The following is a 14,489-nucleotide window of genomic DNA, read 5'->3' on the forward strand; positions in this document are numbered from 1 at the left end:
CTGTATTAAAATCCTTTGTTGGAATGCTTTACCCTTTCCATAGAACAAAAACTATAATAACCTGTTATACAATCAGTCACAAATACAGTCCTCAAGTTTTTTGCCCATACACATGAGAATTGTCTAGAACATGTCCTCTTGGGGTGCTTGGGTGGCTCAGTCGTTAAGTGTCTGTCTTGGGTTCAGATCATGATCCCAGGGTCCTGGGATCAAGCTCTGCATCGGGCTCCCTGCTCAGCAGGAAGCCTTTTTCTGCCTCTCCCACTCCCCCTGCTTGTGTTTCTTCTCTCACTGTGTCTCTATCAAATAAATAAAATCTTTTGAAAATAAAAATAATGTACTGGAGAGGCGCCTGGGTTGCTCAGTCGGTTAAGCATCTCCCTTCGGATCAGGTCACAAACCAAGAGTCCTGGGACAGAGTCCTGCAAGAGGCTCCTTGCTCAGCAGGGAGCCTGCTTTTAACTCTGCCTGCTGCTCCCCCTGCTTGTGCTTGCTCTGTCTCTCTCTCTCTCTGATAACTTACTAAGTAAATAAATAAATAAATAAATAAAATCTTAAAAAAAAAATGTATTGGAAGAACTAAAAGACAAAATTTTGAGATTAAATAACCAAAAACTTGTACCATCCATCAAAATAAAATTTCAAGGTTATCTGAAGAATGTCTCGTCCCCTGCCGCCCCGGCTAGAAGTTTGTTCTCTTCCCAATCTAGACTGATTTATTAGTAACCTGTTAAATGAAATAACCAACAACCCTGCTACCATAAAGTGGTGCATAAGAGGTCCTGGTAGCATACCAGCACTTCCCACCATAAACAGATCTTTTTCTTGGTTCTCTTGCATTCTTTCCTCTTCTACCATTTTCTAACTCTTGTTCTCCATCCCTTTCACTTCCTTCATACTTTTCTATTTTATAAGGCCTTGAAGTTTCAACTGGTTAGCAATGCAAACCTTAATATTTTAAATTATTATTATTTTTTTTAAAGATTTTATTTATTTATTTGAGAGAGAGACAGTGAGAGAGAGCATGAGCGAGGAGAAGGTCAGAGGGAGAAGCAGACTCCCCATGGAGCTGGGAGCCGGATGCGGGACTCGATCCCGGGACTCCGGGACCACGACCCGAGCCGAAGGCAGTCGTCCAACCAACCGAGCCACCCAGGCGTCCCTTTAAATTATTTTTTAAAATGACTAGGTTTTACTCTGCCTTAACAGAGACTCCCTCAAATATACTACCGTTATCCCCTCTCATTTCTAAGCCACCCATTTTCTTTTATGTTTTCTTAATATTCTTAGTAATTGTAGGGGCCCCTGGCTAGCTCAGTTGGTGGAGCATGTGACTCTTAATCTCAGGGTTATGAATTTGAGCCTCATGTTGGGTGTAGAAAGTACTTAAAAATTAAAAAAAAAAAAAATTCTTAGTAACTGTAGATTTAGATACTACAATCATTACCAAACACAGATCAACATAATTTCCCAAAAAGTAATTGGAAAAACAAAAGCACAAGAGAACATAAAAACAGTGTAACCACTGCTTTATTGTCTGAAGTAGAGCTGAATGGGTCAGTAGCAGCTCATATAATCATTTCTTACATAAAGTATGCCACGACTAAAGATGATACTGAGATCTACACATGCTATAGAGCAAGACTACATAAACTCAGTAGTTCATAAAAACAGTTAATAAAAAATTTTAGGGGTGCCTGGTGGTACAGCTTAAGTATCCGACTGTTGGTTTTGGCTAAGGTCGTGATCTCAGGGTCGTGAGATCAAGCCCCAAGTCGGGCTCTGTGCTGAGCATGGAGTTTACTTAACTTTCTCTTTCTCCCTCTCTGCCCCTCCCACTCATGCGTGCTCTCGTTCTCTAAAATAAATAAATCTTAAAAAAAATATTTTGGCTAAAATTTTCATATATCACCACTTTCCGTGCTATATATTATATAATTTACAAGGACCTAATATTTGTTTAAAAGAATATACACTTAAAATTATACTTCTAAACAAAATTAAAACATTATACTCTACTGGACTTACTTAGTCTTATCACCTGGTGCAAGAAGTAAAGTCTAGAGTAAGTACAAAGGAATCTATACCCCAATTTTCTCCCTGGTTTCTTGCTACCATTTGTAACTCTTCTTCTTCTTTTTAAAAATATTTTATTTATTTATTTGAGACAGAGAGAGAGAGAGCGCACAAGCAGGGGAAGCAGCAGGCAGAGGGAGAGGGAAGGCAGACTCTTCTGAGCAGGGAGCCCGGACGCAAGGCTTGATCCCAGAACCCTGGGACCAAGGCCTAACCCACCAAGCCACCCAGACACCCCTGTAACTCTACTTCTAATTGCCATTTAACTCTAAGTAATAGTTTTGCTTCCAAGAAAATCCTAAAAAATATATACAAATTCTGAAGTGATCTTTAAGATTTCTCATAGAATAAGGCCAAAATATGAGGATGTGGAGGAAAAGGAATCCTTATACACTGTGGGTGGGAATGCAAACTGGTACAGCCACTGTGGAAAACACTATGGAGATTCCTTGAAAAATTAAAAACAGCGTTACCATATAATCCAATAATTCTACTCCTCAGTAGTTACCCAAAGAATACAAAAATATAAATTCAAAAAGATATACACATCCCCCCTTTGTTAAATGCAGCATTATTTAAATAGCCAAATTATGGACAGAACCCAAGTGTCCACTGATAAATGAATGGATAAAGAAGATATGGTATGTATATGCATTATGTGTGTGTGTGTGTGTGTGTAAACAGAATATTACTCAGCCATAAAAAGTAATGAAATCTTGCCACTTTCAATAACATGGATGGATCTAGAGGGTATAATGTTAGAAAAACAAATACCATAGGATTCAGTCATGTGGAATTTAAGATATAAAGGAAAAAAAGGAAAACAAAAAACCAGATTCTTGGGGCGCCTGGGTGGCTCAGTTGTTAAGCGTCTGCCTCTGGCTCAGGTCATGATCCCAGAGTCCTGGGACCGAGCCCTCATCGGACTTCCTGCTCTGCAGGAAACCTGCTTCTCCCTCTCCCACTCCCTCTGCTTATGTCCCCTTTCTCACTGTGTCTCTCTCTGTCAAATAAATAAATAAATCTTAAACAAAACAAAACAAAAAAACAGATTCTTAAATATAGAGAACTGGTGATTACCAGGGGAATATACACTTAAAATTATACTTCTAAACAAAATTGGTGGATGGGGGTATGGATGAAATAGGTGAAGGGCTTAAGTGTACACTTTATTGGGGTGCTCAGTGGGTTAAGCCTCTCCTTTCAGTTCAGGTCATGATCTCAGGGTCCTGGGATCAAGTCCTACATTGGGCTCCCTGCTCAGCAGGGAGCCTGCTTCCTCCCTTTCTCTGCCTGCCTCTCTGCCTACTTGTGATCTCTGCCTGTCAAATAAATAAAATCTTAAAAAAAAAAAAGTACACTTTATCATAGTAAGCACTGACTACTACATAGAATTGGCGAATCATTAATACTGTACACCTGAAACTAATATGTTAACTACAGTGAAATAAACATTTTTTAAAATAAAATAAAAGGGCGCCTGGGTGGGTCAATGGGTTAAAACCTCTGCCTTCGGCTCAGGTCATGATCTCAGAGTCCTGGGATCGAGCCCCGCATCGGGCTCTCTGCTCAGCAGGGAGCCTGCTTCCTCCTCTCTCTGCCTACTTGTGGTCTCTCTCTCTCTCTCAAATAAATAAATAAAATCTTAAAAAAAAAGTAATAAAATAAAATAAAAAAAGAATTAGCCACAACAAATGAATAAAGTCAAAAAAGGAACAAAAAGAATTCACTTGATTTATCTTTTTTTTTTTAAAGATTTTATTTATTTATTTGACAGAGAGACAGAGATCACAAGTATCAGAGAGGCAGAGAGAGGGAGGGGGAAGCAGGCTCCCCGCCGAGCAGAGAGCCCAATGTGGGGCTCGATCCCAGGACTCTGGGATCATGACCAGAGCCGAAGGCAGACACTTAACCAACTGAGCCACCCAGGAGCCCCTTGATTTATCTTTTTAATGAACCTAAATCTAAATGATAAGAAACTAAATGTTCAGGATAACTTTCAAATCTTTCAGAAAGACTATCAATTTCCTTCATCTCTCAAAATTCCCATGCATTTTGTGAAAGAAAATGTTATCTTGAACACATATTGTTTAAATCTAATAAACAGTCGGGGCACCTAGGTAGCTCAGTCAGTTAAGTGTCTGCCTTCAGGTTCAGGTCATGATCCCAGGGTCCTGGGATCAAGCCCTCCATCTGGCTCCCTGCTTGGCAGAAAGCCTGCTTTTCTCCCTCTTCCACTCTCCCTGCTTGTGGTCCCTCTCCCACTGTCTCTCTGTCAAATAAATATAATTTTACAAAAAAAAAAAAAGCTAATATATACTCTTTGTCCCCTTAAGTTTAGTTGAATATTTATTTATTTTTAAAATTTATTTATTTACTTATTTTTAAAAGATTTTATTTATTTGACAGAGAGAGACACAGCGAGAGAGGGAACACAAGCAGGGGGAGTGGGAGACAGAGAGGGAGAAGCAGGCTCCCTGCTGAGCAGAGAGCCCAACGCGGGATTCGATCCCAGGACCCTGGCATCATGACCTGAGCCAAAGGCAGACGCTTAACTGACTGAGCCACTCAGGCGCCCCTAGTTGAATATTTAAATAAGAATATTCATTAATGCTTACGAATCACATCCATAAAAAGTGTACACAGCACAGTAATTAACTGATCATCCTACCATGTTTCTTACTTCAAAACTGAATCATTATTAGCTTTCACAAAAATGATGGCTACAGTACATGTATGTTTCTCTACCAACATGTGAAACTTGCATAGACATTAGAGTTAAAAAGCCATACCTATATTCTGACAGCTTAGGTCATTCTCAGCTCCTTTCTCCATGTCTGAGTTTTTCGGATAGCTTACTGTCTGTTTCAGTTTTCTCTCTGTACGTGAGGTACTAGCAGCAAACTTGTACAGGCTTGTTTTCTCAGATCCAAAGTGAGCCACACTGGGTTTCCGTAAAAAGCAGTGTTTTCTATGGAAGTGCTGTTGAGCACTCTCAGGATCATGAAATGCTTTAGTGCAGGTGCCACACTTGATCACATACTGCTGCTCCTCTTCCTCCTCACTGTTTTCTTCTCTGTGCACTTGATGGATATGAGTATTAATATCAGCTACGCTCTGTGCTGTTGCTGAACACAAGCTGCAGCGAAACCACAGTTTACCTTTATCCAACATGGTTTGGAGACATCTACTATAATCCTCCTTTCTGTTGACTTTACAGATGTAACTCTCACGGCAACCACAGGTTAACAAGTTACTGGTCTCTATTACTGGAAAATCATTCTCAGTTTTAATCGAAGTTTCAGCTTTTTCAGGCAGAAACACATAATCTATGCTGTGGTGCTCCTTATAATGACTTAAAAATGCTTCTTCCACATTAAAGATAAGATCACAAAGCCCACAAAAGTACTTAACCTTTATTTCATTGTTATGTTCATCTTGGCAATGGCGGTATAGTGTTTCTACCTTGTGAAAAGTCTTTTTGCAATGGGCACAGCTATATCTATGAAACTGGTGACTTGCTAAAGACATGCAATGCTGTTTTACACATTCTTGGGAATCAAACATATCTTCACAAATTCGGCACTGCCATTTACCCCTTGGAGGACTGTTTGCTGGAGAATGATCAATAATAGTAATAGTTGAAGAAGGATTCTTAGCAGTCACATTACTCACCATTGTTGCAGAAGATGATGGCAAAGTTTCACCTTCTACTTCATCAGTCTCGTAAAAATATCTGTGTCCATTATGAAATTCAGTCACATGTGCCATGATAGTCTCTTTTCTTGTTAACTCCTTTTTGCATGTCCGACACCAGAAAAGAAAGTTATTTAAATGTGCCCCACCATGAATCCGGCTCATATGTAAACGGATGACCCCTGAATCTTCACACACCTTTCCACAGACCACGCACTTATAACACATTGTGTTTGCTGAGAAAACATGCTTTTCCACTGCATCTTCACTTGGGAATTGTTGATGACATTCACAAAACCAAGTTTTTACAACTGACTTTTCTTTCTGAACACAAACCATACCTTCATGGCTTCTACCTTCTAAATTCATCTTCTTTTTTGGAACAGTGGTACAATCTTGTGAGCTTGATTCTTGAATAGACATAGTTCTTTTAAGTGATGAAAATTTTGAATGATCTAGCAACAGATGCAAGTCAGAAGAAGGTTTGTTCCCTTCACTGCTGTGGCAATAAAGTAAGACTGATTCTTCCATTGAGGTAATGACTCGGACTTTGTGCCCTGAATTCTGCTTGTGATTTCGGGTACTGGTTTCATCCATAAAGACTTGGTTGCAATTTGGACAATAACCTCGTAATAGGAATTTTTCTGCAACTTGGGCAATGCTCTTCTCAGCTACAGCTACAGGACCAGCATTTCGACAACGAACTCTAAATTGGATAAAAAAAAAAACAACACACTCTTTTGTAAGTACTTCTTCATTTTTTTTTTTTAAAGATTTTATTTATTTATTTGACAGAGTGAAATCACAAGTATGCAGAGAGGCAGGCAGAGAGAGAGGAGGAAGCAGGCTCCCCGCTGAGCAGAAAGCCCGATGTGGGGCTCGAACCCAGGACCTGGGATCATGACCCGAGCCGAAGGCAGCGGCTTAACCCACTGAGCCACCCAGGCGCCCCTCGTAAGTACTTCTAAATACAGTAACTCTACTTTTTACAGGAATTATAAACAATGTATACATAAAACACTAGAAGATATTTTTCAATAAAAATGCAGATAATAGGGGCGCCTGGGTGGCTCAGTGGGTTAAAGCCTCTGCCTTCGGCTCAGGTCATGATCCCAGGGGCCTGGGATTGAGCCCCGAGTCAGGCTCTCTGCTCAGTGGGGAGCCTGCTTCTTCCTCTCTCTCTCTCTCTGCCTGCTTCTCTGCCTACTTGTGATCTGTCTGTCAAATAAATAAATAAAACCTTAAAAAAAAAAAAGAAGAAAGGTATGTCTTTTAAAAAAATGCAGATAATAGAATAATTTCATCTCAAAATACTTGAGTATTACCTGTGTTTTGCCTGTTTCTAATCCACATACAGAATAGTAAAACTAAAATCAAAAGATTAAAAAAATTCACACAAATATTTGGAAAATGAATCTCTAACTCTTTAGACGTTAAGCAACAAATTTCTTTCTTTCTTTTTTTTTTTTTTAAGAATTTATTTATTTATTTGACAGAGAGATCACAAGTAGTCAGAGAGGCAGGCAGAGAGAGAGAGGAGGAAGCAGGTTCTCCGCAGAGCAGAGCCCAATGTGGGACTCGATCCCAGGACTCTGAGATCATGACCTGAGTCAAAGGCAGAGGCTTAACCCACTGAACTACCCAGGTGCCCCAAGCAACAAATTTCTAATAAACCTATGGGTCAAAGAAGAAATTAAAAGGTAAAATTTTTTAAATGAATGAAAATGAAAACAACTTATCAAAATCTGAGGGTAAAGCAATGCTTAGAGGCAAATTTATAACTTTAAATGTTTATATAGAAAAAGAAGGGGGTGCCTGGGTAGCCCAGTGGGTTAAGCCTCTGCCTTCGACTTGGGTTGTAATCTCAGAGTTCTGGGATCGAGTCCTGCACCAGGCATTTGGAATCGAGTCCTGCATCTCTCTGCCTACTTGTGATCTCTGTATGTCAAGGGAATAAATAAAGTCTTTAAAAAAAAATGGTATAACAGGAAAAACAGAGACCTAAAAGACATAGCACCTAAACAGAAAATATGTACAGATTTTGTTTGGATCACGATTCCAACAAATCAAATGTAAAATGTAAAACTTCATGAGATAATAAGGGCAATTTGATAACTGACTAGTTTTTGATGCTATTAAAAATACCAGTTTTTTAAGGTGTGGTAACAGTATTATAGGATTAAAAAAAAAAAGAGTCCCTACCATTTATAGTTACATATTGAAGTATTAACAGATATAATGACATGATTTACTATGAAATAATAATTTGCAGGGGGTGACAATATAAAGAAAAACAACTGTCATGTGTTGATTATTACTAAAGCTAGTTTTGAAAGGTACACTGGGGATTATACATTGCTTGATAATTTCCATTGTAAAGCCAATGATTATTTGCTAAATTTGGCCTTTCAAAGAAACTTAATCTTTCATATGTATATGATACTTTCCATTCTGGCTGACTTAAAGCCAAGGTTCTATTTTAACCCACTCCTCCCCCAGTATACATACTACTCACGCAGCACACAGAAAAAAACAGGCATAGAACCGTTCTTTTACATTCACAGCAATATCAACATATCCACTTTTTCCACACCTTTAACTTCTCTCATTATGCTAAATTTGATTAATTTCCAGACTAATGTACATTCTCGTTTTTATCTATTTATTTATTTTATTTATTTTTAAGATTTTATTTAGTCATTTGACAGACAGAGATCACAAGTAGGCAGAGAGGCAGGCAGAGAGAGAAGGGGAAGCAGGCTCCCCGCTGAGCAGAGAGTCCGATGCGGGGCTTGATCCCAGGACTCCGGGATCATGACCTGAGCCGAAGGCAGAGGCTTTAACCACTGAGCCACCCAGGCGCCCCTACATTCTCTTTTTTTTTTTTTTTAAAGATTTTATTTATTTATTTGACAGAGATCACAAGTAGACAGAGAAGCAGGCAGAGAGAGAGAGAGGGAAGCAGGCTCCCCGCCGAGCAGAGAGCCCGATGCGGGACTCGATCCCAGGACCCTGAGATCATGACCTGAGCCGAAGGCAGCGGCTTAACCCACTGAGCCACCCAGGTGCCCCCAACATTCTCGTTTTTAAAAAGCAAAGAAACATGGAATAGAAAAATATCTGTTGAATCTTCCCTCTGGTAAAGATTATTGGGCAGGATTCCCTTACAGCCAGACTAAACCTATACAAACCTGAAATGGGCAGTGAGCTCCATGTGGGAACGTAGTGTCTGGTGGCAGGCCACACACTTAACTTGAAATGGGACATCTTTGCATAGAGAGATCAGAAGTTTCTTTGCAAAAGATGGAAATAATATTGGATGTGCTATTCCCTGGTCATCTGAAAGACAAAATAAACTATAACTTGCAAAGATTTGAGTAGACAGCAACCCAACCTTCCTCCCCTCTGCTTTTCTCAATATTGGTTGGCATTAGTAAAAGATTGTTATTTATATGATAAAAATCCAAGGGAAGCAATTTTCTAGCCATAAGTACAAAAGATGCTGAACTCATACTCAAAATCTGAGTCTTAAATGCAGAGTAACACCCAACTTCCCAGTTATTATGGATATATAAAAACATCATCCTAAATAAGTATTTTCTTCCCAAGTTTTTCTTCATTCCTCAAGGTAAGTAAATCTTATTATTAGGTGCAGACCAATACTGAGAATTTGTCTTGAAAAATAAAAATTAAGACCGCCTTTCACTTTCATGTTTTCAATCTAATGTGAGGTTAAGTTTTCTCAAGAATTATCTGAGAAGTATGGCAATCAGCAAAGATTAAAGTAGTTCAATAATTTTCAGAAGAGAGTATTAACATACCACCCAGTTTAAAATTCTGACGGAAATGATTCTTTCCAGACATATGCTTCAAACACCCATCCTTGCTGCTAAAAAGAAGGAAGCAATTTGGACACGCAAAACACTGAATAATCTGAGGAAGAAGGCTGTTTTTATGTTCATCATCTGCAGCTTCCTAAAATACAAGGCAAAGCTGTATTATAGACAACTAAAATCAATATTCAATTTTTTAAAATCAACTTTTAAAATTTCTTATTTCTTTGGAATATTCTGTATCAGGTTTTAACATAAAAACTTTTCTTCCCTGAGTGTGAACTATGGAATTTTTATCATACATGAGGTTCCATATGTGAATTAAAACTTTTTTTCTTAAAAACAAATCTTGACCATCTTTGTGACAATATATATACATTTACTTTCTATATGTTTTTCCTTTTTTAATATATACATCTATATTATGTTTTTTTTCCCCCAAAGATTTTATTTATTTATTTGTCAGAGAGAGCGAGGGAGAGAGAGCGAGCACAGGCAGACAGACTGGCAGGCAGAGGCAGAGGGAGAAGCAGGTTCCCCGACGAGCAAGGAGCCCGATGCGGGACTCGATCCCTGGACGCTGGGATCATGACCTGAGCCGAAGGCAGCTGCTTAACCAACTGAGCCACCCAGGCGTCCCATACATCTATATTATGTTAATGGATAAATGTTTTCTTTTTCTAAAAAAATATTTTATTTATTTATTTGACAGAGAGAGAGAGATCACAAGTAGGCAGAGAGGCAGGCAGAGAGAGGGGTGGGGAAGCATGCTCCTTGCCCATCAGAGAAGCCCAATGTGGGGCTCAACCCCAGGACCCTGAGCCAAAGGCAGAGGCTTAACCCACCGAGCCACCCAGGCACCCCGATAAATATTTTCATATCACATACACTTCTTCCATTTTGCTTTATTCTCTCTACTCTGCAGTATAACCTATGTTTATATATTCTTCCATAAATGTCTCCATGCTTAATAATTTCCAAAAATATATAGAAATAAACATATAGGGTCTGACATTGTTTTACCACACGTGGTCATCTTATAGACTCTTCTGCCTCTTAGTTTCTCTTATTCCACAACACCTAAGGGAAATCCCTAAAAATCAACTGGCATATCTCTAATTCATTCTTCTCAATGGTTGCAAACTACTTCAGTTACTAAGACTTAGTCAACTATTCATTTCCAGGCCTTTCTCTCCTTGCTACTATAAACAATGGTATTGTAACCATCCTTAAATACATATCCTTATTTATAGGTGTATTTTTCTCATTATTCAGAGTGGCCCTATTGGGTTAAAAGGTTTAGTACTTGAATATTAAAGGACACCATAGGATTGTTTTTCAAAAAGGCTCTATCAATTTACATATTCCCTAGCAGTGTGTGTAAGCCTGGCACAATAGCACTATAGATAGTTTTTTTTTCATTTTTGCAGTCTGACAGATATTGTGATACTCATTGTTACTTTAACTTTTATTTCCTACTAGTGAGTTTGAGTACTTAATTCATACAATTCTGTGGATATTCCATATTTTGTGGATTGCTTCTTCATAACCTTTTGCTTGATGTTTCAATCGTTTTTATTTTCTCCTCTTCTGGTTGACCTGTATCTTTTCTTCATTAACAAAAGTAACTGTGCCATGCACCATTTTGCAAATATTTTTCAAATATCTATTACTTTTGTATGTGGTCATTTAAAAATTTTGATGTAGTCAATACTCGAGCCCCACATTGGGGGTAAAGTTTACTGAAAAAAAAAATTTTTTTTTTTAAATATTTTTATTTATTTGACAGATCACAAGTAGGCAGAGAGGCAGGCAGAGAGAGAGAGGAGGAGGAGGCAGGCTCCCTGCTGAGCAGAGAGCCCGACGTGAGGCTCGATCCCAGGACCCTGGGATCATGACCCGAGCCGAAGGCAGAGGGTTTACCCACTGAGCCACCCAGGCGCCCCTGAAAAAAATTTTTTAAAAATATTTTTAGTTTTGAAATAGAGGAACCTCTTAACTAAGTTTGGATACTTTTTTACACACTAGGCTCGAATTCATACCCCAAGATTAAGAGTCATGTGCTCTACAGACTGAGCCAACCTGGTGCCCCAAGACTGAAAGTATTTTAAAATATATATTTATATGTATACATATATGTGTATGTGTGTGTGTGCTTGTATATAAATATAATTTAACATCTTGTTAATGGTCTTAAGAATAATAGCCTTAAAAGTTGTATTGTGTCTTCTTAAACGCACTATCATTAACATTAGGGATATAGAAATATTATATATGGGATGCCTGGGTGGCTCAGTGGGTTAAGCGTCTCCCTTCAGCTCAGGTCATGATCACAGGGTCCTGGGATGGAGTCCTGCATTGGGGTCCTTGCTCAGTAGGGAGCCTGCTTCCCCCTCTGCCTGCTGCTCCCCCTGTTTGCGCTCTCTCTGACAAATAAATCTTGAAAAAAAAAAAAAAAAAAGAATAAGAATTTTACATATATATTGAGTGCATGTGAAGCACCACATTAGGGTTCAAAATCTAATAATCCCATGAAGTATTATTTTCATTATTTACAAATGAGAAAACTAAAATTTAGTTTCCCTCCAATCAAGTAAGATAAAACTACCGTTCAGACACAGCCTTATATGTTGGTTATAAATTCTTTGCTCTTTCCACTACTCCCTACACCATGCAGAAGATAACATTCAAGAAGATACTTTGCATTCCAATGAGAAGGTAAATGAGAGCACTAAAGGGATTTCCTAAACACAAATTTATACAAATGTCCCTTACTTGAAGAACGTCAACAAAATAATTTTTAGTTCAATTATAAGTCATAAATGGATTCAATATAAAGCTTGTTTAAAGTGTTTGCTCAATAGAACAAGAACGTGATTCTACATAAAATTTAAATGAAATATACCTATTGCAAAAGTATAGCATATTTCCTTGTACAAACTAGGGGAAGGAGTGGGAAGCAGAATGTCTCATAAGTTAAAGTACTCAATTCCTTTCTACCATTATATTTCTGATTACATTAAAATAAAATACACTATATACATTTGTATACATAAAATAAGTTAAACCACAATAAGATATTATTTCATATCCACTAGGATGGCTGTTTTAAAAGTCACATAATAAGTGTTGTTAAGATGTGGAGAAATTAGAACCTGTTGGGTTGGTGGCTTCGGGAATGCAGGAGGAACAACAGAAATGACCGCTGGGGCCACCATCTTCCAGGCCCCTCTACCCCCCTTCCTTAACCCTTGACTCTCCCACCAAAAGGATGTATGCCCAGGTCACATCTCCATAGGTAACCCGATACCTATGCAGGAAACAAAAGTATCAGGACCACCCTCCGCCCCATACCCTCTGATCACCAAATATCTTACCATGTATGGCTGTGAACCCATGCCCTGCCTTAGCCTGATAAAAGACCCCACAGACTCCCTCCCAGCTCGACTTCCCCGACTCCCCTTGCCAGAGTCGTGGAACCTCCGCTCTCCGCAGTCCTGGAACCTCGCCTGAGAGTGCCCACCTCCACCTGGCGCGACTTTCCTGGATCCCCTTCTCTTGGGCCCTGAAACTTCGCCAGAGTGTGCCTTTAATAAATCTTGCCTTGCGCCTACCTCGCCTGGCGTTGTGTTTACCTCGCCTGCAAAACTTTACAGAACCCACATATATTGCTGGTAAGAAAATAAAATGGTAGTGTGTTGGATAACAATTTGGCAGTTCTTCAAACAAATATAATTACCATATGACCCCAAAACCTAAGTATTTTTTTTTTAAATATTTTATTTATTTATTTGACAGAGAGAAATCACAAGTAGGCAGAGAGGCAGGCAGAGAGAGAGGAGGAAGCAAGCTCCCTGCTGAGCAGAAAGCCCAATGTGGGGCTCGAACCCAGGACCTGGGATCATGACCTGAGCTGAAGGCAGCGGCTTAACCCACTGAGCCACCCAGGCGCCCCCAAAACCTAAGTATTGAAGGCATATGTCCACATGAAGGCCTGTGCATTTATTTTTAGCAGCATTATTCTTTTTTTTAAACCTTTTTTTTTTTTAAGATTTTATTTATTTATTTGACAGAGAGAGATCACAAGTAGGTAGAGAGGCAGTCAGAGAGAGAAAGACAGAAGCAGGCTCCCCACTGAGCAGAGAGTCTGAGACGGCAGCTGGTCCCAGAACCCTGAGACTATGACCTGAGCCGAAGGCAGAGGTTCAACCCACTGGGCCACCCAGGCACCCCTAGCATTATTCACAATAGCCCAAAAGTAGAAATAACCCAAGTATCCACCAACTGATGAATTGATAAACAAAAAGTGGCATATTTCCAAACAATGGAGGATTACTTGGAAATAAAAAGGAATGAAGTACTGAGGTATGCTACAACACAGATGAAACTTGGGGCACCTGGGTGGCTCGGTTAAGCGTCTGCCTTTGGCTCAGATCATGATCCCAGGGTCCTGGGAAAAGAGCCCGCATTGCGCTCCCTGTTTGGTGGGGAGTCTGCTTCTCTCTCTGCACCTCCCCCTGCTTGTGCTCTTACTCTCCCTCTCCCTCCCTCAAATGAATAAATATATTTAAAAAAATGGATAGGGCAAGTGGGTGGCTCAGTCTTTAAGCGTCTGCCTTCGATTCAGGTCATGATCCGGGGGGGTCCTGGGATCGAGTCCTACATCTGGCTCCCTGCTCAACAGGGAGACTGTTTCTCCCTCCCCTTTCTCACCGTCTCTGTCAATTAAATAAGTAAAATCTTAAAAAAAAAAAAAAAGATGAACCTTGACAAAATTATGGCAAATGAAAGAATCTTCTCACAAAAGGCCACATATTCTAGAATTCCATTTATATGAAATACCCAGAAAAGGCAAAACTATAGAGACAGATTGCCTAGGGTAGG

At 39.4% G+C, this 14,489-nt stretch overlaps 1 protein-coding gene across 3 annotated transcripts in view; it reads right to left on the reverse strand.

Moving 5' to 3' along the window:
* ZNF451 (zinc finger protein 451) overlaps nt 1-14,489 on the reverse strand; it is a 106,437-nt gene that overhangs the window by 29,073 nt on the left and 62,875 nt on the right. For all 3 annotated transcript variants that reach the window (XM_047734661.1, XM_047734659.1, XM_047734660.1), the window contains exons 8-10: nt 9,594-9,747; nt 8,964-9,111; nt 4,869-6,478 (exon numbers count right to left, since the gene is read on the reverse strand). In XM_047734661.1, the coding sequence (XP_047590617.1) occupies nt 4,869-6,478; nt 8,964-9,111; nt 9,594-9,747 (1,912 nt within the window). The remainder of the gene's footprint in view (nt 1-4,868; nt 6,479-8,963; nt 9,112-9,593; nt 9,748-14,489) is intronic.

The sequence above is a fragment of the Lutra lutra genome, chromosome 6 (assembly GCF_902655055.1).
Source record: "Lutra lutra chromosome 6, mLutLut1.2, whole genome shotgun sequence".
In the NCBI taxonomy this organism is placed as follows: Eukaryota; Metazoa; Chordata; class Mammalia; order Carnivora; family Mustelidae; genus Lutra; species Lutra lutra.